Genomic DNA, 26,416 nt, shown 5'->3' on the forward strand with positions numbered 1-26,416 from the left:
GTCTTCTCAAGTATGAAGAGTAGTTTATTCACGAGCATAGGTTAAAGCACACAACCCAGACTCGTAACTGCTAAGTCTGGAATCCCACTCTCTAAAGCAACACTCTAAGAACATAAATAAACTCTAGAACATTACAGGTGAAGGGCACAAAGGAAGGGCTAAAGCAAACATGGTGAAAAGCATTTATAACAGACCACTTCCGGTATGAGGGAATTTGCATGAAGTGTGGAAGATTTAGGACATTTGAACAGTTGGACTGTGATAGCGTCGTCCTTTTTGCCATTATGAGATGCCAGTTTTAAGAGGATGAAACTATTTAGGAACTGCAGAGTGGACTAAGTTAGAGTCCTCCAGTCACTAGCAATTTGCTGTAGCCCTCTTTGGTTTCGGCAGGCCTGTCTGGGTAGTACTGAGTGGTTCTTTAAACGGGCTGGTAATCCCTTTATTGGTGCCATACTATTGCCATACTATTGCTATCAAGGTTCACGGGTCATTTCATACATTATATGCCTGCCTTGTTGCTGATGAGATATCAGGTAATACATTTGCATTTGATATTATATGATGACCTGGAGCATATCAATATTGTACCTGGAAGAATGCCATAAAGACATGAGCAATTATCCTCCATCTTGTGGTTGGAGGCAACAGTGTGGAAGACATAATTTACTTTATCTGTGAAGTGTGGGGATGGGGCTATGGCCAAATTTCCATTTGTCTTTAGGCAGGATGCAGGTCTTCGGGTGCAGAGTGGCAGCGAGTTATTCTCATATTGAGTGAAGAGGTATATCTTATGGTTGGCATGGTATATGTATTATAGTTCACCTGTATTGAGGACTGTTTCATAGCTCTGGACCGTGCTAATTCTTTTAGAAGGGTTTTCAGTTCTAGATTCTAGTCCAGGCTCAGCTGTTGAAGCAATTATCTTGGGAACAGCCATGTTTTCATTTCGTTTTTGAACTTCATATCTTTTGAATCTTGGCTAGCAAGGAGATCCAGAATTTGGCAGTGAGACTGTGAAGGTGGAGCCTCCTTTCGATTTCCTATTGTAAGATGCTAATTTTGAGCGCAGTGTCCTATTTCGTATGACATATTTCCTCCTGATGAATGAGACCTTTATAGGTCGAACCTGGGCAGCGCATGTCCTGCTCTACGAGGCTTGCTGTATTAGAGTATGGACTTGAAATCCCACCCACTTTCCGCCCATATATGTCACTGACCTTTGTCATTGTCCTTCGTAAGTGCTGACTTCTGATTTGTGAATAGGCTTCTTAGTCCCTCCCCTCCTTAGTACCGCTTCTTCTGCTTTTGTAACCCTCCATGAGGACTGGCCCTCTTACTTGTGTTGTTACCCCATAGGTTTTATTTTTAACCTGTCAGCACTATTTTCTTAAACCGCTTTGTGGTTTCCCACAATGCTTTTTAGTAGCTCAGCGCAGCAGCCACTTTATGGGTGTCATGCTATGACTTTTAAATATGCTCCCCACCTAACCCCTCCCCCCACCACCACCCTCAGGTGCAAGGATGCCGCGCTTCATGTTCCTGAAGTGGGTGCCGTCATGGGTGCTTCCTGCACGTGACACCATTGTACCCCTTTCCTCTCCCATCATACAAGGGTGAGCTGCAACGCTATTTTAAATCTCGCTATTTTAAACTGCATTGTATACGTGGGGCATCATTTTAGATTTGTTTTTTACCCTTAATTCTTTCCCACCTGACTATCCTTCACTTTCCCCACTCCGGTCCACTGCGGCATTTTGCCGATTGTTGTGGAGGGCAGTCACTTGATTGAGCACTGTCACCTGCCTGGTGATGCATTTCTGGGGGCAGAGGGGGCGGAACTGCTCACTTTGCCGGCATTCAGGCATGAGCAGACCATGGACACGCAGCAAACGCGCGCAGCGGGCACGCCGGTGGCGCACCAAAGGCAAGCCCGTCCATCCCTGGACGTCGCCAGACGCCAGTTATGCTGCCAGTTTTGGGAACAAAATGCCTTCCTATTCTCTGGACGAACTTATGTCCATCAAGCCAGCTAGTAACACCTGCTGTTCTCCCCACTGAAGTCTCCCCATGGGTCCATTTTGCTGTAGGAGTTGTGGCTTCAACTCATGGGCGCCCACGTCATCTCCTCCCACCTATCCATCTGACCATGGCCTGGACATTAAACTGCTTAGTCTCAACTGCCGGTTATTAGACAAACACTATCTAGATGTGTATGACCTGCTGCATGATGAATCTCTGATGCTCTTTTCCTGACAGAGACATGGTTGTCTACTGACATGGTGGCAAAACCAGGGTTGGCACTGCCCCCGGGCTATAACATCATCACCCTCAACAGGGAGACTAGAGGCGGCGGTGTGGCAGTAGTGTTTAAATCGTGCTATATCTGCACATTCGTCAAGGAATCTGTAACGGGCTGCAAATGCGGTCGGTTTGGGATCTTCTTTAATTCCAACTATACCATGTCTGGCTTACTGGTGTACCGCACCCCAGGCCCTTCGAAGGAATGCAGGGCTGCACTGGTTGACACAGTAGGCTCGTTGGTCGTGAGATATGCCAACTTCTCAATCATTGGGGAATTAAATCTGCATCTTGACAACTGTCACGACCCAGAAGCAGATAATTTCTTAGCTGACCTAGCGGCCTGCCAGCTATACCAACTGGTACATGGTCCCACCCATTCTGCTGGACATCTACTTGACCCAGTCTTTTCCAACCTCCTACGCCTCTCTGTCTCAAACCCTATCCTGATATGTTGGTCCGATCATTATTTGATCCCTATGCTGCTATCCGGGGTTGTGCCCTCTCAAAAATCATCCCAGAAGCTCCCGCTCTGTCACCCCTCGCACAAACTAAACTTTGATCACCTTAGTTCCATCCTTTCTTCGAGTGTGCCCAGCTGGCCGGAAGATCCATATGCTGCCAGTGAAGCACTATCAGACTGGCTACGACATCCTTTGGATGATATGATACCTGCCAAACAATCCAGATGCCAGAGCACTAAAACTAACCCATGGTATAACGCCAACCTTACCAATAAGCGTAATGCATGTAAACAGATGTAGAGGGCTTGGAGATGAGACTTTGATCCCGTATTGAAGAGCTGCTACCAGTCAGCCATTAAGAACTATCATAGGGCTGTCCAGAAAGCAAGGGGAGCACATTTTGCCGAGGACATCAAAAACAGTCACAATCCTTCTAAAAGGATTTTTTCTTTTCGTAAAAACCTTTAAAATGCTGGGGTACCTGTGACGTCTGCCATCAAGTCTGACAAACACTGTGAGGACCTTGGCGCCTTCTTTATTAATAAGGTAGATAACATCTATAAAACCTTCCCTCAGGTCTCCACGGGCCCGACCCTGGGAATGCACCCGCTGCCGCTTATACACTGACCTCCTTCCTTCCAATTTCCGAGGATGTGCTACGTGCACTTTGCGGTAAGGTTAAATCGGGCTCCCCGGCTGACCCTATGAAGCCTGACCAGCTGATAAGACTGCTTCCTGTGCTACTTACACCTCTGAGCCAGGCCGTCAACATGTCTCTATCAATGGCCAAGGTTCCCAGGTTATGGAAGCAGGCCAGGCACCCTTGATCCAGCTAAACCGGAGAACTTCTGCCCTATTTCCCTACTTCCCTGGGCCTCTAAGATCTCCGAAGCCTATGTCAACTCCATCTTGTCAGGCTACTTGGAGGATAATAACATACTGGACTACTCCCAGTGCAGGTTTCGCCCGGGTCTGATCATAGAGTCTGCCCTCCTAGCTGAGAAGGAACATATAAGAGCAGCGCTGGATGAGGGACGTACTTCAGCACTAATTCTATTAGATCTTAGTACCGCATTTGATACGGTCTCTCACCAGATTTTGAAACAGAGGTTGAAGGAGGCTGGCACGATTGGATTGGTTTATCTCCTTTCTTTATGAGAGGACCTTTCAGGTGTCAGCCCCCCCTTTCACCTCCAGATTCCATCCTATCAAACAGGGAGTGCCGCAAGGCTCTGTGTTAAGTCCAACGCTCTTCAACCTGTATGTTCAGCCACTAGCTGAGGTAGCCAAGAAGAAATGATTGACTATAGTGTCATATGCCAATGACACACAATTAGTTGTCGCCCTCTCCGATGACTGTTTGAACGATGCTGCAAAATTCCAGAGCAGTTTTGCGGACGTCGCAGGGTGGATGACGGCCAACTGCCTCCAGCTCAACGCCAGCAAGTCTGAGGTCTTGTTGGTCGGGAAAGATCGGGAGCTGTGGAGTGACCAGTGGCGGCCCATCACCTTGGGCCACGCACTCACCCCCAAACAGGTGGTGAAGAACCTTCGGGTCAAGGTGGACTTGGCCTTGAGTTTCCAAACCCAGGCTACGAAGGTGGCGGCGACATGTTTTGGCATCCTGCACGGGCTTAAACGCCTGCTGGGTTGTTTTGACCCTTCCATCCGACAGACGATTGTCCAGGCGTGCGTGCTGTCGAGATTGGAACATGCCAGCTCGCTATACCTGGGGGCCAACAAGACGGAGATTGTGAGAATACAGAGAGTCCAAAATGTGGCCGCCAGAACTCTTCTATGCCTGCCTCGTCGCTGCTCCACCTCCACCGCTATCCGTCAGCTTCACTGGCTGCCAGTGGTAAAACGGGTGGAGTTTAAGTCTCTCTGTTTTGCGTTCAGGATACTGAACTCCCCTGCTCCTGGCATTATGGCAGGCCTGCTATCTGCCTACACCCCCTCTCGTCACCTTCATTCAGCAGGTCAACATCTTGCAACTATTCCCCGGGTTAGGAGGGCTCGCGCCGGTGGACGCTCTTTTTGCATTCTGGCAGCTAAGCTGTGGAACGATCTTCCTGTTCACATCAGGAGCTTAGATAGCTACCTGTCATTCCGGAAAGCAGTGAAAACTCATCTTTTTCCTTCTCTCTAGGTTCGGTAGTCCATGCCCTCTGTCTGTCTCTGTGGCTCCGCGGCCTGTGGGCCTCTCTTTTGCCCGCTTCAATGGACCCTTTGCTGCATGCGGCCTTTATTACTTTTAGCACCGGGATGCCCCTTTGCTGGTGCAGCTGTTGCGCTCTACAAATCAGCTTAACCTAACCTTACCTAACCATCCATGGCTTCGAGTGATCACTCTGGTCACACACAGACTGGGCTTTTGGCCATTTCTGGGCAGTGAGACAGCGTGACTGTAACACGCTATTCGCGCCGGCTGGCCAGTCCTGCCTTCTGCTGGTGTGACAGTTACAGAGTCCATAAACATGCCCGATGTCACCGACCCAGTGCTTAAAATGTGCCGGTGCTTTCCGGTGCTGAGCACCAGCACTTTTTTTCTCAGAGCCGGGTCTATTGTTGGGGTAGGCAGAAGTAATCATTCATAAATATTCAGCACAGGAAATCCAAATTGATGCAAGCCGAACGCTTCAAACCTAACCTGTTCTCCTTGTTGTGTGGGGCCTGTGTTGTTTCGGAATCTTCTGGTAAGTCCTGCACTTGTTTTTACTTTTTATCAGGCTAGGAAAGTGTTAAAGAAACACTGGATCACCGAGGCAGGAGGTGCGCAAGCACCCATGCTTTGCAACACTAACTCTTAGACCACCGAGCGGTGAGGCCATGTACTGGAGTGGCCAAAAAACGATACAAGTGGAGCAGGAGAAAAATAACACACATGCCACTGCCGAGAACCATGCACACACAGAAGTGTACAAGTGGAACAGCAGAGTCATGCGCTCTACCCACACAGGCTGGGCTGTGAGTTCCTGCGGTGCCTCAAAAGCTCTGCTCTACAGTCACCAGAAGTTTACAGTCACCTGACCTGATTCAAGATCCCAAACACCGGCAGGTCTGAGATTATTTTATTTATTCTGCCCAATTTTATTTATACTGCCCTGGACAGTGCATGCAGTGAGAAGAAACTGGCAGAGAACAGACCCTAAAACCCTTCAGCACAAGTGCTCAATCGCACTTGGCATTAAATGCTGTTTACTGCTGGCACGCTCCTCTGCACGAAGGCAATTCTTTCCCAGCCAGGGACACTCGCGTAAAGCGCTCCAATATCTTCAGTCGAGATAGCGCTATATAAAATTGCAAGAGAAAAACGTGATGCATTCTTTGAGCATTAATCCCTTATTTCCAACCCACTCCCACCGTCCAAAACATGCCTAGGGTTCTTCTGAGACACTACAGAATGCTTCTTAAGAGCTGATTGGTCCAGGGTACCATTTTATGCCAGGTGTGATGTCACTTTTGGTGCACAAGTTTAAAGATGTTCTGGCAAATATGTCATTCTCATAGTGCTATTAGTTTTGAAGGTGGACTCCGTTAAGAGTGTTGCTTATATGGTGATATTTATTGGTGGTAAATGGGCAATGGGAGCGTCCAACAACTGCAATGTCAGTGTGCTGCACGGATGGATGGTGTTTTTTCCTTGTTTTCATGCAAGTGTCGCAGAGGGTCCACACACAGTCTTTCCATGGCTGCTGAGCTGTCTTTGGCCTGGTGTGGAAGGTGCACAAGCAGGGCACATACCACGCAGGAGAATGCGTAGTACCCACTATTTGAATCAAAACTTTCAAAATCTGTGAGACCTAGTGTGGGCTGCAATTCTTTCAACTTTTGGAAGGGTGAGCTTTAAAAACCCAGGGAAGTAATATAAAAGATGAAACACACCAGATAGGTAGCTTGGGGAGGGAAATCTAGAGATGAGAGGTGGTATTGCCATTAGCCTATAATAATTCTAGGCACCGTTGAGAAAATAACAGGAACGTCAGCAATTTCCAAGGTATATGATGATGGAGAGAGTGCCTGGATGCAGGGCCTGGTGAGTCAGTAGAGTAATGTATTTATTGCATCGATCTGTGTTTGGCCTCTTAGTCATAAGTTCAACACCTGGCGAGGACATGCAGGCTTTCATCCTCAAGACAATATGGGTATTCTTGAGTTAGAAACACAGGAGTGAACCTCCGTTTCTCAAAAAGTGAGGAACAGAAGCAAGAAAAGGTTGTTCCAATGGATAGTAGCAGGGGCATAGTCACCATTGGTGCAGCCGGTAAAATGCACCGGAGCCCAGAGTTGGGAGGAGCCCAGTCTGGCCCGCATTAAGTGATAATATTTCAGAGGGTGTCTGTGCCGAGGATGTGTTGTCCTGGTCTCTTCTGTGGACCCTAATGCTGCAGCTTAGTTAGGAACCGGAACAACACTGGTGAAAAGCTGTTGGACGGCACTGCAGAGCTCACCTTTACTGCTCTCCTCCGATGGCTACAGCACAAGAAACTCACACAGGTATTCTGCTAATTCCAGAGCATCAGGGCATCCCCACGTCTCTGCCAAAGCTGCTCACTCCTAATCCGTAGTTCTCACTGGCTGGGCAGTGGCCCTTCACTCACAGCTCTGCTGTGACACCTCAGCCCTGAACTTGGGCCTATAACTGACGCTTTTATCAGGATTACCAATTGTGATGCCACAAAAATCTTTTGATAGCATAAAACCATAGCACAGTTAAATAATTGCTATTGTGTGTCTTGGAGAGCACAGCAATGCATTGATGAGTCAGACCAAGAACGATACAGCCCTGTCACCCCTGAACTTTACATAATGAATTTCTTGATAGGTAATAAAGCAGAGGTGTTCTCTTTTCATGCTTTCACTTTCTCCTCTTTCCCCTTTTCATTCTCATCATGTTCAACTTCAATCTTGCAATCCCAATCTCTGCTTTCCCCACTTCTCTTCACATTCTTATCTATCTTTGCCTTCAGACCTCTCCTCCTTCCTCACTCTCCCTTTTCTGGTTTTCCTTCTTGAGCATATATGTATATCCACTCCAGGAATCTGTGTTTGATGGCAGGGTCATAAATTAAAATCTTGATGTGACCACTCAGTCTTTTTTCTTTCTGTGGTGGATATAATTAGTTCCATTGAGCTGGATAACAAACTTTTTATTCGGTGTCAAGGCCCCCTCTGGTGAATATGTGCTTTGCAAACATAAATGGTGTGTTAATGACACACATATGTATTTTAATCATTTGTTTTTCAATTTCTTTGCAATATTACCCAACCATTATTCTCTCTGTCCTTCCTTGATCTGGTACCTTTCATAGAAGTAGCCATTCCCCTGACCTCCTTTCTTTCTTTCCTTCATGCCATCTTCTTATTTCCTTGTTTTCTCCCTCAGCACCTCCAGCCATGCTTCCTTTCCTCTTTCTTGCTTCCATACACCCTAATCCATTCCCCATCCTCTCTCCCTTGGAGCATTTCTTCCTTCTTTCTCCTTTCATTCCATACTTTCTTTTGCTCCTGCTCCTTCCTTCAACCCTTCTTTAATTTCTTCTTTTCTTACCTTCAACCCTTCCTTCTGCTTTTCATCCTCATTTCCTTTCTTCTTTCTTTTCATCAATCACACATCGTCCACTTCCTTTCTCCCTCATTCCTTCTATCGCTTCATGTCTTCCTTTCACATTCTTTTCTTATTTCGTCCTTCTTTATCCATTACTCATTTAATTTCTCACTCCATTACTCACCTTCCTGCATGCATTTGTTGCTGTCTTCTTTTATGTACTCCTTCCTTCATACCTTCCTTTCTTTTAAACAGCACGGTACAAGCACATTCTCTTTAGTTTATAAGGCTGCATCAGTCCCCAAAATGACCATACAAATGGTAAATTTTGAGATTTACACACATTTTCTAATTTGAGTTCAATTTTAAGTTGTTGCCATTGGCTTCTCAAATGTTAAAATATGTTATATTGATTTGTATAGCGCACTAATCAGGTGAGGTCTTCGATGTGCTTTTGTGAAGAACTAGGTCTTCAGCTCCTTGTGAAACTCAAGTGAGGAGGTAGCTATAATGTGCTTAGGCTTGTGGATGTGGGTATGGCCAATAAACGACATGGGTGGAGCCACTGGAGGTTGTGGGTGGAGCTGGTGAAGTGGGTGTGGCCTCCTAAAAAACGTGAGCACCTGCACTTCATATTTTACAAATTAAGTACTGCGCCGACCTGCAAGCAGATCTGCTTTCTTTCTAAAACTGCCTGTATGACAGAAAGGCAGTATGCTTTTCTCCCACCAGGGCCGAGCGTTAGGAATCCAGGGCCGGACTGGCCATAGCGGGCACCGGGCAATCCCCCGGTGCACCGCACGGGTGGGGGACGGTTTTGGGCCCCTGGGGGGCGTTTTTGTTACAGGGCCGTTTTTGCAGCATAGCTGCAAAATCGGCCCTGTACCAAAATCGGCCAAAAACCAGTCCCGGCAAAGAGCTCGGCGGCACCTCCAACGCCCCCCCCTCCCCTCCCCGAAGGAGGGAGGGGGTGGTCGAGCACTTTGCCAGGGCCGGTCGTGGTTCCCAGTCCGGCCCTGTAGGAATCCATGGGTGCTGCTGCAGCCTGCGATTTACAAAAAGATAACAATTTGTTGGCTGTCGACGTTGTCCTGCATACATTTGATTTCATAGATGCGGCTGATGGGCTCGAAATGGGGTTTAATTAACAGAGGCCATGTAAAGTGTGACCTACCCCGCCGCCTCACCCACCCAGCAAGACTTTGCCGTGTTATGCAGCACAACACCTCTCCTTGTGCGTGAGGCTTCTAGTGATCTATTGATTTCCTGTCATGATAAGCAAATGCCCCACCCTCTTCTAAATAGTGTTTGGTGTAAGGCAATCCATATGCTGCCCAGCCCTGCCAAGTGCCACGCATCACGGGTTAGGGTAGCTCATTTTAGTGTTGGTTCTCGGATTACTGCACTAAAATGTCAAGTCACGCTTCTTGAAGCTCCCCTCTGACAGAATTGCTCCGGGCACTTCAGCTTGCTCTTAGTTGCACAGCCAGAGAGAGAGACTCCTCTGCTGTGCTCCCAGGCGGCAGTGTGAGCCGCAGACCAGGGTGGGGAGAGGTACCTGCTTTCCATAGATACCACTCATCTCTGCCTGGGCCCGGCTTGTTTCCTTTGTATCTGTCCCCCTTCTGTCCATCCTGCTCAGGCGCTGCTCTGATGTGAGGTGAAGGAGCTGTGAAAGCTGCAACCCTGGAGGAGGTCAGCTTAAAACACAAGTACACGTGCTTTGTTTTTAAACCCTTTCTGTTCATTTGTGAAAATGACCCCTTGACCTTCTTGTGCTTGAACACTAATACCGAAGTGCAGGTAGCTGTTAATAACTGAGGAGTGAAATGTCCCAGACTTACTTTCTTCGCAGGCGCACCAGTATTGTATCCTCCTGCTGTTCCTTGAATAGTTTTGATTGGGGGCTAGGTGCCCATGTTCATTCCTTATTAGTTACGTGTGTTTCAGATGCCTTACAAAATAAACACTGAAAGAAGTAGCAAACACGTTGCATGGCTGGCTTAAAACAGGGAGAGGTGTGAAGAATGTTGTGTACAGCGGCACTAAGTGCAGGCACTTCCATTATTCAGAGGCTGCAGGAGTTAGAAGGGGCTAAAAGAACAAGCATTTGCAATGCAGCAGGTCTCGCATTTGCGAGAGTTTAAGCTATTGGCATTGTAAATGACAATGCCTTTTATTTATGTTTTAAATACCAACAGTTAAATAAAAGGCATTGTCATTTACAATGCCAATAGCTCAAACTCTCGCAAATGCAAGAACTTTTGCATTGCAAATGCTTGTTTCTGTTTGTTATGGCTTTCCAGGGAATATAGTGTGTCTCTTTTAGTTTGCATTAACTCACCCTGAAGCCAGCAAGATTGCTTATAAACCCATCTGTATTAAGGAAACCCCTTTCTGTGGTAATAAAGACCTAAGTATGGCACCTTTCCAGCTGGATATGCATCTTTCTTGGTGTATTTTGTACATACGCTGTGATGGGGACTGGAGCTCAATAAACAGATCCAGAATGAGTAATATGAGCAATGATATCTGCTGGGAATTTATACCAAAAATACAAACACATTAGGATGATCTGCAACCACGTTTGCATCTACACTGAGGATTAGAAAACATTCAGGCCTGTATTTTGTTTACCTCCAGACTGAGATAATGCCCATGTGACTTCCTACATGGAGTAGCATGGTTAGTGCACAGCAAATAATACTGGCACCCAGTTTCAGAGTTCTATGGCATTGGTTGAGAATACTTCCATCTCAACAAGACTATTTTCTCGCAAATGTTACTAGTTCCTGTTGAACGTGATCTTGGCTGCAGATTATGCAACTCATTTTCCAGATAGTGAGGCATTTGGTGTGGTACCAGGGCCGGCTTTGGCGCTGGTGGTGCCCGGTGTGACAATCATTTTTGGATCCACCACCCCTCATGACTCCCTTCTCTGATTCTCTCACTCCCACCGGGCAAAAGTGACCCTCATCTCTCCAATCATAAGTTATTACTAAATACAGCTCCCCCACCCGAGGTCAGAGCCCCCTCAGCAAGTCAGCACCCAGTGTGGCCGCACCAGTTGCACTGCCCTAAAGCCGGCTCTATGTGGTAACGCTAGTTTCTTGAAAGCGTTGCATACTAAGAAACAGAGTAGTATTGGGAGAAGAGAGTGTGGGTTGGTGTGGACGAGTGAGAGCATTACATCTGAATACAAAAAAGCATTTGCAATGCAATAGGTCTCGCGTTTATTAGAGATTAAGCTATTGCATTGTGAATGACAATGCCTTTTATTTATGTGTTGTTTTAAAATAGATGACTGAAAGGCATTGTCATTTACAATGCCAATAGCTTAAACTCTCACACATGCCCTCAACGCCTGTCCTATAAATTGTTTTTTAAAAAGCTATAGGAGAGAGTGTGTCCTGCCCCCAAATTAATATTTTAGCAGGCATTGTTTCTGGGGTAGTTAGTTGTCTGACATTGGGTATGCTGGGTGATAAAGAGTGGACATGTAGACCCCTTCAGATTAGATGTGCCTTTCTAAGAAAAGCATGTGTGCTCTGAAAGTGTGGAGGAGGGAAAGGTGAGCCCCAGGGGCCAAACTGAGTTACAAAGTTTGCCTGACTCTAGTGGTTAAGGAGTGTGTAACCTCGGAAAGACGGGACCTCTGTGAGGTATTAAAGGCCGCTTTCATGCAGTCGGGAATGCCAGTTACTTATGAGGGAATGGTGCAGACCCATCCCTCTGCGCAGACAGTGTTTTTCTGTTGTATTCCCCGGAGATGAAAGCAGGTAATCTGTGCCGAGCAGGGAGAGCATTTATTTTTCTTTGAAACAACTTCCCACCACTAGAGTTCATAAAGATCACATTGTGATAGTTACTGCAGAAGCATGGAGAAGTGTGGCTCAATGGTTAGAGCGGCAGACCCTGATGAAGAGATCTGGCCCAGGACCAGGGTTCAATTTACGCCTCGGCGGGTCTTGGGCTCAATTTCCTCGGACCTGATTATTCTCACCTTGGTGCCTATTCTAATCATGGGTCCCACTCTGCAACTTTGGGCAATAGCTTGCTTAATCTCCACAACGGCCCCAACCGCGCTGGGATACCTGGCTTCACTTTTCGGGTGCCCTGGAGTGGACATTTCAAAGGGAAAAGCCAGGAAGGGTTCCACAGCGGTATGCGTTATAGCACCAGGACACCCCAGTTGGGGTATTAGTGCGCTTTACAAGTACAAATTACATTACATTCCAAGCCCATCCATGCTCCTGCTGCACGGACATAAAAATATTTTTTGAAAATATAAAGGTACTCTGCCATGTGTCGCATTTAGGTGTGAGGCTAATGATTTATTCGCGTGTAATGTCTCTAAAAAATTATCAATCAATTAGATAGGCGGTCTACTGCCTTAAACTGGAGTTTTTGTGAAGAAGCAGATTACATAATTTTCAGATGTCCCCTATTTTTTTTTTACCTTGTATTTGGCGCGAAATCGACCCAAAGATGTTCGGAGCGCTTTACATAAACACCAGTCACGGCACAATTTTTTTTTCTTATTACCTCAAGTGATTTGCCCATAATCAGAGGATGTTGTTCCGACTCTGACACGGGACAAGACAGGCGGGGTAGTTTAGGTGGTTGCCGTTTATGCTTCTTATCTTTCCGTTGTGGTATATATAACAAGTCACTGACAAAGAGAGCAAGGACGGGTGGTCTAAAGGAGAACAGGAGGGGCTGGGGTGATATGATGAGGCACTGCAGAGGTATGCAGTCTCTCAGTGCAAGCTGAATACTAAAAGGCAATCTAACGCCGCAAGCAAACGATCCAGTCAGGATCGGCGTGGCCAAAAGGAGTCAGGGCGGTAACAAGGAGTGACTATAAAGCATCCCTTACAATGGAAAGCCAGCGTTTAGCATGCACCATGACGCAAGCCAATAGAAAGAAGGGGCGGAGCCTACACTCCACTTCTGAAGTCTGCTTGATTACAAGAAGCCTCGCAGAGCGAGCAGCGCATGCGCGCTGCAATGCAGGTCTGCGAGACCTAAAAAGGATTAGAGCTTGTGCACATGCCTGGACAACAGAATCTATCAGGTACGTGGGGGGTGAACTTACAAGGAGACTTTCTAATAGTCCATTTTGGATTCTTTTAATGTATGTTTTCAAACATAGCTTCTAATTGATAGAGAGTCCCAGTAATTTGGTCCAAGGCCAAGGTAGCATTAAAAGCCAGTGAGCCAGATTTCAGTAAAGGTTAGGGATTGCAGTGCTGATGGAGATTGTGGCCATCTGTGTCTAGATGTTAGACAGGCAGGACGTCTTTTTGCTAATAGTACAATGAGGCAATCACTCTGCAAAACACCTGTGTGAATTTGAAAGGAAGATATCTAATGTGAGGATAGGAGCTCCATGCAAACTATGAGTGACCAGTAGAGGAACAGGCTTGTGCCCTGATCCAGTGTGCAAAGTGTACGCAGGACCTTCAAGATATTCTCTATTATTGTCCTTATACTTTTACATAGTGTCTATCCTTGGTTCTAAGGTCCATGAAGTCTTTCTTAAAAATGTTTAGCTATTAGCAAAACACAGTCAGATGTACCTGTACTGTGCTAAGAAGTTTATTTATAATATATGTCAACCCAAAATATAACCCCGTAGTAAAGGGCTACTGGCTTGATTCCCCCTGATGATTTCCTGCTCAAGGATGTCCCTTGGGAGGGACATCCTTGAGTATGAGAATGCTGAAGGTCTGCGAAATTTGCAGCCGGCAAGGTAACAAGGTAAGAGGTGCTATGCTGGGCTGCAGAGGAGAGTGTGGCCTGTGGGTGGGTGACAATGTGGCTGAATTAGCATGTGGGGTGCACCAGCAAGGTGGGATAGTTAAGGCCACCTATGAGTCTGAAAATACTTGCTGGCGAGAGCTGGGACTTATACCTTTGCCCTAGGTCTGGTAGAAGGCTCAGTGCAGGGTACAGAAGATGGCTGTACTTGTCCACTGGCTAACCAGCACAGCCCTTTGCAGCAGCAGAAATAGCTTTCCGTTGGTGAAAGGGGCCATTGAAACTTTCCTTGACATTTTTAAAACCTCACGGGCTTCACAATGTGTGTATCTGGTAAGTTGAAACTGTGAGTCACAGTACTTTGAAAATGTGCACACTTTTAGTGATACACCTTTCATAGATGGTCCTTAAGTGTACCATGGGAAACACAGCCCTTTAGAAATACGAGAGTGGGTGCAAGCCAGCATAGTTTGCTGACCGCACCACACCACCCCCAAGAAATGTAGCATCCATGACTGTAGTGCCTCAAATGTTCATGATACAACTATACATGTACTTCTGACTCCACGACAATGACTCTCCCCCTCTCACGACCTCTGTCCATTCATAAAGGTAGTTGGAACAGAATAATTCTCCCATTCTGATTGGTGAATTACATGCACAACAACATCTAATCTGTCCACATATTGTGTCCACATATTGTGTTGGGTCATGATTTCCAAACTGGATTTCACTTGGGAGCGAGATAGGCTCCACATCTGTAGATGAGTGTGTGCATTCAAGAGAGTTGGGCAATGACCGTGCCAGTTCTCAACCTTCAATGTCTTGTGTGATATACGCTGAAGCCTTCATCACCAAATGCACAACCTCTGGGAGTAGGCTTTTGCAGCAGAGAAGAGAGAACCAAGAACCTGAGTTGCTGGTTCCCTCACTGTTTGCTTGGCCAGGCGTAGCAGATGGATGGCTAGGTTGAAAGAGTTTTCACAGGATTGTGTCAGGAATACTTACATGGTGTGCTGAAAGAACTCTAGCGTGGGTAGTCATTACATTTGGGACCCGTGTTCTGATCTAGATCGGCAGATATGGCACACATTTTTCTTTAATGCTGTGAAGGTACTATGGGCTGGACACAAAGCTTGACAATAGGTTATAAATGTGTGTACAGTGCTGTTCTCGTTGCACAATGATTTTCAACAGATGAAAAGCCATAGAACAGAGATTACAGAAGTGTAGAAGCAAGAGAAATGTCCAGCATCTTCTTAGTAAAGGCAACAAATGAATGCACTTCATAAAGAGGTGGAACGGAAGCTTTCGTGATCTGAGCTGCCAGCGATCCGGAGCATGCAAGAGTTCACTCAACCCAACCAGAACTAGAATCAAATGGAAGCCCTGTAAATGGATGGTGCCAAGGGGGCTCTGATACAGGAAGAAAGAGTGCTGTCCTAGAGTTCCTATGGGTGGTTTGAGGCACTCCTGTCTGGTTTTAGGGTTCTTCATTCTGTAGCCTTCAGGATGTTTTGAGGGGGAATAGCAGCCCGTGTTGAAATGGCAGGTCGTGGAACTTTTCTACTCATCAAGTGTTCTCTCGATGTTGATCGGCTCCTATGGATTACAGCATGAATCGACATAGAATAATTTGGCGAAGAAGATTTCTAAGCAGAAGATGATCCTGGTGGCAAGTAGCAGCTCAGAATCAAAGGAGATGTTGCGAATGATCTCAACTCCATAGGAGATCTCACCACCAGAGGTAGTCTCAGGGATGAAAGACTGTCACTTAAGGAAGAGAGGGACACTTAAAAGCCAGCTCAGATGGACTCATTATGGGGCGTGATGGTGTCCCAGCAGGCGTCAAGGGTAGGAATGAGGTGTTTATCAGGGTCTTGGCAGTAGCCTCGGTTCTTGACTCTTCTCTCCTCCTTCTGAAAGCGCCCACAAGGGGTCATCTGAAGCACTATCTGAAAACACAGATGTGACTTGAATGAGAAGGCAGAGTTTTGTCTGAAGGAACATGTCTTTTCTTCCCGGTAAGATTTTAAATCTTTTCCCCTGCAGTGCATATGCAATTGATCATGTTAAGGTTTTGCGAAAAATAGAAACCGCACCCCGAGTATCCATCATCAAGGCCGGCCTATCTATTATATTTAATACAATTTTAGAACAGGCGGACATTCCTCCTGAAAAAAAATGAAATAAGCTCCTTTGAAAAGAAGCTGGTGATAACTACACAAAAGTGAACCAGAGCATAAAAGAAGCAATTTACAGCAAAGAAACGGCGCACTAAAGGATCTAGCTCTGAGCTACTTCATTCCTGGAAAATGTAATAGAAAAACTGGGCTAGTGCAGACTTTATGGGGTCAGGGGAGTAAGGGCTCGCAGCAGTAAAAAGAAGGATCAGACCCCATGTGCGCACTCCACATGTGTGTTTTGCTTCAAACATAGAGGAAGAAAAGAGCGTCGTTATTTTGTTTTTAACTTTTAAAACATATTGTTGTTACAGATATTATTTTTTTGCAAGTGTTAAGGGATCCTGCTGGCCATATGTCAATATTCTAATGTATACGGATCATAACAAATGGCCAATGAGGGAATACCCAGAAAAAACACACTGGCACAGTTGATTTATCTTTAGTCCAGTACACACCAAGAGAGCGAATTCATACCTGGGAGGGCCTCTAGGTGCTATAGGCTGATCGCTATCATAAGAATATATGTGTGCCTTGAGCAGGCACTTAAGGCTTGACAAGAGCAAGAGCCAATTGGAGCCTGAAGGATATTGCAGGTACAAGCAGTTTGCCAGAAATTCTGGGTTTGCCTTTTGTTGTAAGTTTACAAGCAGGGGTGTAAATGTATTGACCATTAGCGCATTGGAGGGCCTGAGGGATAGTGTGGTGTCTATTTTATAAATTAAATAGGGAGCAAATCAAATCGCGTATTATTTCAGAAGTGTCGTCCTCTATCAAATTTAGTGCAGGGACTTCCTGGCTTTAGAGACATATTTGTGAAGGCCACCGGACTGCACCATTTTGGGTACCCTGAAGATGTGAATAAGCATGTAGGTGATCCTTTCTCGACATAATCGAGCTGGGAGTTCACCTTTGCCCCTACCACTAATGTGTTTTGAGGGGTGAGAAAGAAAAGGGAGTATCTTTTTAGCACATAAAGCAGGAAAAGGCATGAATTACTGAATGACTTTTGCTTCTGTAGTCATCAGAGTCAAAGATGACGCCAATTTAGTTTTACTTTTGTTTTCTGTTTGTCACAAAAGTTCTATTGAATTTTAAAATAATATAAAAAGGAGGTGCATTCCAAATCAATCGACTCCTGACAACATAAGCTATTGAGTGGTGCTTGAGAATGGGTACAGATAGGTCTCACATATTGCATATATTAGGAGAGCGTGATTAATGCTTATGAAGACTATGCGGTAAATTGAATAAAATAGAACCTGACTGACCGTTTGTGCTGACAGGCGGGGGGGGGGGATATCTTATTTCAAACTATTGAGACTGAAGGGCCTTGTTATCATTCTTAAGACCCCATCCCAATTTGGAAATAAAACAAAAAGACCAACAGGGCTCGAGGACGAGGAAATGGCCCGGGGGGTAGGTATGAAGAGGAAAGAGAATAGAGAGGGAGAGAATTTTGAAAGGGAGAGCAGGGGGGAAGCATGAGTGAGCAGCCAAGGGAGCCAAGTGGATTATCAATGGGACCGTGGTCAAGGTCTGCATCTGCTCTAAAGAGACCACCTATGGGCCAGGGAGAGGCTAATAGACCCTTATTGCATTTTGTGTATAATGCAGTCCGAAGTTTCCAAAATGCGCTTAGATGGAAAGGGGGAGCCTAGGGAGTGAGACTGGGCAACGTGTGTGCTTCTAAAGTATGTGGCCCATGCCAACCACGTGCGATAGGAGACTAGCTTAGAGTCTGTCCAACCTCGTAGGATAACTTTGAGTGCAATGTATTAAGATATATAGCTAGTACTGAGCCGACTGGTCTACCAAATTACCTAGTAAAAGTTACGAATGCCCAAGATAGATTGTATCTGACAAGACTGCATGTGAGTACAGCTCATGAACTGGTGGCTTTCCCAAAACATGAAAAATGGCAGAAAATTGCTCACAAATGCCCATGTGATAGGAAAGCTCACCAGACCACGATGCATTTTGTGTGTTTTGTTGGTTATATCAAGCCATTAGAAAAAGATTTTAGGGCCAATTTTTATTAAACAGATTTTTTTTTTTTTTATAAAGAAGCTATGAAATTCATCTGCACCCTTGATAATGTTGTGTTTTGTTTGTTTTATAAGCTGGGCCATACAGAGAAGAAAATCCCATCGACTTTTAGATCAATTAGTTTATGAAACTGAATAAAGGATGACCCCTGGCCAAAAAGTAATAATATTAATTGGGACAACAGGGTGATGTGTACAGATGAAGATTTAAATGTAATATTATGAAGTTTTAAATGTAATATCATGTAATATATAATATCGAAAAAAATATCTTATTTGTTTGTACTTTTATGAATCGAAAAAAGATACGAATAAAGTTAAATGATGATGCAATGGTGGTGAGTAGGTCAAAGAGAATTAGATCTCGGTCTGCAATCGGGAGTGGTGTCAATCAGTGCCTAATTTGAGTGGGTGGTTTCCGATGCTCAGCACTGGAAGTTAATTGTCAACACTGGCACTTAAAAACAGTCAACCATATGGTGGCACTGCTTGTCTAATTTACAAATAAGTGCAACAACTTTTGTTTATTTATTTAATATACATAAAAATGACTAAGCCTGCTGCCCATTCCATTGTTTTACCTGTGGGGGCCTAGAATATTCTGAATAGTCCAATTTGTAGGACTGTGATAGTCGTTGTGTTGGTACCTTCAATGGCAGCGCCTGCAGGGCAATGGGTGTCGCAAGCTGCATTGGCCTGGTAATGAGGGCCCTGGCACTTATTTATGTAGAAATTAAGCACTAGGTGTCATGGTCGCATGAGGGCCAAGAACAATAGTCAGAAAGTCCAATGAAATAATTGTAAGAAAGATTTTACCTAATTGAACTGCTATTTCGTTCTAGTAAGAGGTAAGTAGCGGTCGCAAAAAGAACATGTGTTCCGGGTCACATGGTGCTGTTTTACATGACCAGCAAGTATCAGTATCCTTCAGTTTTATTTGAGCAGTTTATACTGGGTCCAGTAAAGAGAGAGCAGGTGAAAAAGTATGTCTGTAATAGCAAAGGAATGAGTTTACCATAGAGTAGATGGGAACAGATTTTACTCTAGGACTCTTCTGAGGGTGGTGCTTTACTTTATAAATGAAGTAGCTGGACCATTTACTATGTACACTGAAGTTGGGATGATCAGGTTACTTGTAGAATAATTTATAGACCCAGGTAGCTAATAACGAGGGATGCAATAAAATCTTTCCAAGAGTCCTGGCCTGACCCATCCACTCTGACATAGGATGTGTGTTGCCAGCATATGACCGACATTCTACCACGTGGGCTTTGAGGGTGTTAAATAAAGGGCTCACGCAGATGGTCACTAATGCAGGTGATGGGATGGATACAAGTAATGACGATAGAAACAAACCCATGCTCCCGTCATTGGTTCTGAGTTGTAATCTGGCTCATGGAGGCGGGCGAGGGCCAAATGCTGCGAACAGGTCCAGCATAACCAGCGGTGATTCATGCGAGAGGCATGAACTCATGTGCACTATAGACAAAATGTTTGGATCTGCCCATAGGTTTACAGATGACAAGAGATGAACAATCATTAACTGACTGGAGACATTACACTGAGGATGAGGCTAACATCAGCTTTGAAGAAATGGTTGCCTGGTGAAGAAAGGGCCACATGACTAAGCAACAAATGTTTTGAAAAATGTAAAATTAATCATTTACAATTGTATTCAAAGGACTTAAACAAGTCAGAGGTACTTCTGGAAATAATGAGTCTGCTAAACTTTTTTATTTCAATTCATGTCTCTCCTTTCTCCTCCTTGTCCACCCTTTCACATTCCTTCTTTCTCGATCTCTTTTTTTCTCTCCCACGTTTCTGTAAATAACCTATTGAGTTTAGTTATAAAGAGTTTTCGGGCGGAATTAACATTTACAAGCCTCCTAATGGTTCTACTTTTCTCGGGATGATCACCCGACATGCCACACTTTTTAGGTCTTGCGCCTAGCGTTGCAGTGCGCAGCACTGCTTGCGCAGTGCAAGACTTCTTGAAAGGGGTTTAGAAAGCTACCCACACGCTTGTTGTTTTTTAAAAAGAGCACACAATTGGGCAAAGGCGGGCGGATGTCCCGCCTTTGCTCCGCCCATTCCCGTCTGTGGCCAGCACTCGCAACAGTGTGTGTCACAAACAACAGGCTCCCTGGCCTCCGCTCCTCTATGGTGCGCGCGCCAAACAGATTTTTTTTCAATAGCAATCACTTTTTTGATCGCTTTCAGTCCCGCTTTTCAGACAAAGCCGTCTCTACATGTACGAGGCTTGTTTAAATATAGAAACTGAAGATGTTATCAGATTAAAGGGTGGGTGGGGGCTGGCACAGACACCATGTGCTTCTATCTGCCTAGCCCAGTAAGTGCACACACGCCATTTCACCGAAACACAAAGTCTATTGCTGCTAGTGATGGTGTAATGGGCGTTGCATTCGCTGTGTCCTTCAGTGTATTACAATCTATGCTAATGCAAGCAGGGTTGTCTGTGTCACGCTCACTGTTCCCAGTTGTTTTAAACGAAGATTTGAGTTTAATTACATGTTTTAAACATTAACGACCTTACTTATGACTTCCTTTTTCTTATTTTGTACGCTTTTTTCCACTTAGGTTTGTGTCTATAAAAATCAGCCGCGACGGGAAGTTGTCCACATTTGTTACAAAAATGCATGATCGGAGTTGGTTGCTTGTTAGGTTAGATTTATGCATGTTTATTTAGGTTTCTTTAAAAAAATAAAAATATTAGGTTTCTTGCACTTCTTTTGCACTTCAAGCCAAAATTTCTCCAAGCTCCGCAAATGTTGGTAGTTGAGCGAAAGTTGCTGTATATAAAAAAACACTGGAAGCGATGCTATTCGCAACAATGCAGGCGTCTGTAGACTGGCCCTGGTTGTCATTAAGCCACAAACACAGAGAGAACTTGCTCATGAGGTTAAAGAGGTCTTACTTTAAGGATCGTGATCTTATAAACCACTGATCCACCCAGTCCCTGACACAAAGACAAGCAGGCAAAATTAAGAGTCCGTGTTTTATGTTGAACAAAATCACTTACAGTCCACCTTCATTTACACAGACGTAAAGGGAGCAGTGCTTTGGGTGGGCAGGTACTAACTAGTACTAAGTACCTGCACAACTTCATTTTAACTGTGAGAGTTCCTGCACTTCTCAGTAGTAGGCTCTATACTTCGAATGGGAAACTACTGGCACTTCTCATTTGAAACAGGTACTCGGGTATAGCGAATACTTTCAATTATATGTTCCCAATTCATGCACAAAAACAGACGGGGGGAGTGATTGGACCGAAGGGTAAACACTGAGCGTGACGTGCTTGGAATGAGTGCAGGGCTAAGCTTCATGCGAGGGCTGGTTTATTTTAAACATTCAGAGCTGTCACTTTGCTTAGCTGCTGCATGGAAGTCGGTGAGACAGCATGGGAACCTATCAACAAGAATTTGCAATGCAATAAGTCTCGCATTATTAAAGTTTGAGCTATTGGTGTTGCATTATTTAGCAATGCCAATAGCTCAAACGTTAATAATGCGAGACCTATTGCATTGCAAGTGCTTGTTTTTCAAGATGTCTGCTGCGATTGACTGATCTCAGCAGGGTTAGTACTACATTAGGGCCATGGTAGGTAGCTGCCTTTGTGCAGGGCCACAAAGAGCCACAATAGGGAGCCAGATTACCACAAATAACTTGCTAGAGGAAAGACAGAACCCAAACAGCAAACAGCAATTTACCTGGGGCTGCCTAAATGTAAAGAAACTGCCACTTGTTTTTGACTGCTGCTTGTTGTGTTCCCCACTGGGTGGTCTGTGTCACATCTGTGGGTTCGGCTTCGGCTGTGCATCTTTCCCCAGCCATGCCCTCCATCCACTGTCTGGAGAACCCATAGCCACTACCCTCCCCTCTAGGCCAAAGCCATAAAGGTTTACCTTTCCATCCGTTTGTAGGTTGAACTCTATCAAGTTGCTGCTTGGTGCTGGATCGCTATCCTCTGCTTCTCGTCTTGTTTTGGAGGCATCCGGTTGACACTGAAAAGATTGGAAAGAAATAAAATGAGACGTCAGCATACTTACAACAAGCATTTACAATGCAATGGTTTTGCCTTTGTTAAAGTTAGAGCTATTGGCATTGCTCTTGACATTATTTTTATTTATGTTTTTTTAACATAAATAAATGGCATTGTCATTTACAATGCCAATAGCTTAATCTCTCGCAAATGCCACACACAAACACCCACAGAGAGCCCCCCACACACACACACAGCGCCCCCCCACACAACCACACAGCGCCCTCCACACATACACCCACACAGAGCCCCCCCCACACAGAGCAGAAGTATGCTACATTTAATGCGAGTCACAGGGCTTTAGATCTCATCCACAGAGGATACCAGACCCTTCTGGTGTGCATTAGTTATCATTCTGCGCAGTCTGTATTCGATCCATCAATCTCGGCGTCACTGGAGAGCGCGAGATACCCGGAAAAATAAACTGCGCGCGCATGACGCAGCCCCCACCTCCCAATCCTGACAGGAGCCGTTCAACACCCCCTTCGTACGCTGCGCTAGCCTCCGCAAGAGGCTGATGTGGCGTAAAACAATGCAGCATTGCAGCTCTGGTGACCCATAATAACCTCCTGGCTTGCAGGCTAGAGAGGCAGCTCAGCGGGTCAATGCGCCCACTTAAAAGAGGTTGGCGCAACCGGCATGCGAAAAATTCCAGGCCCAAGGGCCGACTCACTCATTATTTTTAATGTAGATGAAATAAGTAAACGCCCGATCAGTTTTACTGCTCGAGAGTTTGATTTTGGACTTGCTTTACAAAACCGGGGAAAGTGCGTCTATATTTATGATCGCTATTTATTGGCCGAAAAATTTTGTTTTGCTAATAAATCTGAAGCCATTTGACAGAAATATATAATTTTACAACAAACACAACCAAACTGTTGTTGTATATGCAGTCAAAGCGACCACGAGTACGGTTACTACGCTTCAGAGCGCTGTGGAGGCAGGGTCAGAGACAAGGACCAAAAAAAAAAAAACTATTGAGTTAAATAGTATATTTTCTTGGTCTTTCTCTTAAACGTAACAGCATACAAAATAGAACACAACCACCATACGAGAGACAGGAATGTATGTTAAAGTAATCTGTGCAGATGTACTACTGTTCTAGTGGTAAAGCTTATTTGGTTCATGCGATCACTACAGAAGTCTGTCTGTGCAAACAGAGATTCACATCTTTATCTTGGTTTGTGCATATGTGTATTTATAGTGCTAGGATGTGCTAGGATGCCCCACCCTGCGCTAGAAAGCACAGTGAATATGCAAGTCGGAATTTAAAAAATGCATTAACTGTCACCATGAAGCTTTAAGTGACTCCATCAGTTAAAGCTCCTGCTGGCTCCCAAGCAGCCTTTAGATCTACTGATTGCTGAACCAATTGCACACATTTGCATTTCTTTCAGGTAGCAGGCACCATGGAGAGAGAAGGGCCTGCCTGGTCCTTAGCTGTCTGTCTCCCTCATCTCCCTTTTCAGTACAAAAGAATCTCTCCTTTCCTTCTAGCCAGATGCAACTCAAGGCGGACATTGGCTAATAACCAAGATAAAAAAATCTTGGGAACGGTGGTTCATATAAATCCCACCCACTATACCCTCTGCTTGTTACGTACTGGTAAAAATTTGTAGCTGGCTAAAGCATGCATGAAGTGTGCAATACCAAAAAAAAAAACGTTCTCCCTTAAATTCAAGACAGAAATATGGCTGCACAACATATCAACTGAGATAAAATTCCCAAATTTAAAAATTAATGGTTTGGGGAGGAAAATGGTAAAACTATCAATAAGCAGGTCACTGCCCACTCTGGTATTACCCACGGATGTACTTAAGCTTCCTATTTCCCACCCTTTGACAGAAGTGAACATCACTATACGCTTATGGTTTCTTCTTAACCACCTTTTGACAGAAGTGACAGTCACTATCGAATTAGTCCCTATTCTGGATCTCTGTCGACCTCGCCATCTAAAAGATGTAATCTGGAGTCTGCCTCCTCACAGCTTGGTCACAACCATCCCTGGCATATATAAAAATAGTTCACATTTTCCAACTCAATCCACAGGTTACATTGGCTCATGCTACAATTGTCTGTGGGCGCTGGAACACTCAGTGGCACCTTTGCACTTCTACTTAATATAGACAACAACTCAGTGCTAGATAATATAAGCTTCATTGCTTTACTCTTCCAACAGGCTACCGTATCAACCTTTTGACTAGAGACTAGCCATCTTTCCAGCTGCAATAAAACATTAGCTGCTGTGGCACATCTTCCATACATCTGTAATGTCCAAGTCGGAAACCACAGAAAGTAAACATACTACAAGAATTTCTGCCATGGTGTGATGTGTTATGGACTATTTATTGTGTTCTAGGCTACAAACATCTATTCTTACACAATGACAGAGTTCGGATGCAGCTAGAGTGTCTTGGGCGGTACCATGTGCTGAACAGCTGGGGACCAGCAATAAATAACACTTTGTACATACATTAAAAAATAACGAATTAAAAAAGAGTTTCCATTTTTTGATTGACAGGCTTTAAGAACTTCAGGGCAGATGTATTTTTTCCCCTACATGTTAGATCTGAGTGATGGGGTAAAGAAGGTGCTAAGAATCCCGGGTCCTGAATACCTTTCCAAAGTATTGGCTGCATATGCTGTTTCTTTGCTAGTTAATTACCTATCCATCTTACAGTACTGGGACAGCTTGCAGCACGGGATATAAATCATCATCCGTTGCATGAATTATGTAAACAAATGTAACAATTATTGTACTTGACTTCACTATAATAACTGATTGTTTTCTTAGACGAAGAATACATTTTCAAGTTCCATAGTCAGTACAAAAATAACCATAATAAAACATTTTGCTACAAACCTCACATGTGATCTTACGCTTACAATCATATAACACTCACTGATTAAAACCAGACAGCTGTCCCCAAATAACATATTCCATACTACAGTCATGTTCTTAGTCTAGTGAATGAATGAATGAATGTAACATTTGTAAAGCATTCTGCACCAGAACATGGCAACCTGGCACAGAAAAACAAAAAAGTGATAGCAAATGGTCGACATAGCGAAGTGGGTTTATATGGAAGAGAATATGTGAGATTTTAGGTAAGTCGAGAAAAAAAAGTTATTATTTGCTGGCTGGGCAGCAAGAAGGGACGGCAATCTAAGCAGCAACAACAGAAGAAGGTCAGGCAACCAGAGTGTGATCGTTTCAATCTTGGTTAGTCAAAGGAGATGATTATTCATAGACTGAACAGCAAATTCAGAATTATAGAGAGTAAAAAGTCTCTATAGATTGGAGCATGGCTGTGAACAGCATTGCGGCAGCGACACAATGATTTGAAGAGGAGTTTGTGAACAGGTTGCCAATGAAAAGCTTTCTTGTGAGGAGTAATGCGGGGACGGTGTCTTAGGCCATGTATCAGCCTGGCTGCTAGGTCTTGGATGCATTCGAGCCTAGATATGGCGTGCCTAGGAAGTTGCTTCAATGTCACCCTAGGTTCACAATGTCAGCAGCAGCAGTCATGTGTACTGTGACTAACCAATGAATCTATATGATCAGACATAACGCCATCCTCTCCAGTACAATACAACAAATTCCAGGCAGCAGAGATCAGTGGCGACCGGCATAACTCGCCGGTGGCAAGGTAGGCGTGGGGTGGGGCGTCACAAGGGGGAGGGGGGAGGGGGGGGGGGGGGTGTTGGGTCGCACATGTTCAGAATTAAAAAAAAAAAAGTACCTTGATGCAGGGTTTCGCATCTTCTCTGCTCCCATGTCTTCTCAGCTCCTGCTCTCTGGCCTCCAGATCCGACAGGAACGGAATAAGGCAGCCAGGCTCCCTCCTGCAACTCCGGCAGCCGAGGCAGCGGTAGGGGGGCGGGAACGGGGCCGGGGAGACACGGAGAGCGAGGCAGCGGTAGGGGGGGGAGGCGGGAACGGGGTCAGAGACACAGAGCGAGGCAGCAGTAGGGGGCGGGAACGGGGTAGACGAGTAGACGATAAGCCACCATGGCAACAAACATGGTTATCTGAGTTTAATATTTAG

General features: G+C 45.0%; 1 protein-coding gene across 3 annotated transcripts in view; it reads right to left on the minus strand.

Moving 5' to 3' along the window:
- Positions 1-26,416, minus strand: part of COL16A1 (collagen type XVI alpha 1 chain) — an 831,382-nt gene that overhangs the window by 496,414 nt on the left and 308,552 nt on the right. For all 3 annotated transcript variants that reach the window (XM_086955641.1, XM_086955640.1, XM_086955639.1), the window contains exon 8: positions 22,231-22,329. In XM_086955641.1, the coding sequence (XP_086811767.1) occupies positions 22,231-22,329 (99 nt within the window). The remainder of the gene's footprint in view (positions 1-22,230; positions 22,330-26,416) is intronic.

Source organism: Lissotriton vulgaris, chromosome 2_1 (assembly GCF_964263255.1).
Source record: "Lissotriton vulgaris chromosome 2_1, aLisVul1.2, whole genome shotgun sequence".
Taxonomy (NCBI): Eukaryota; Metazoa; Chordata; class Amphibia; order Caudata; family Salamandridae; genus Lissotriton; species Lissotriton vulgaris.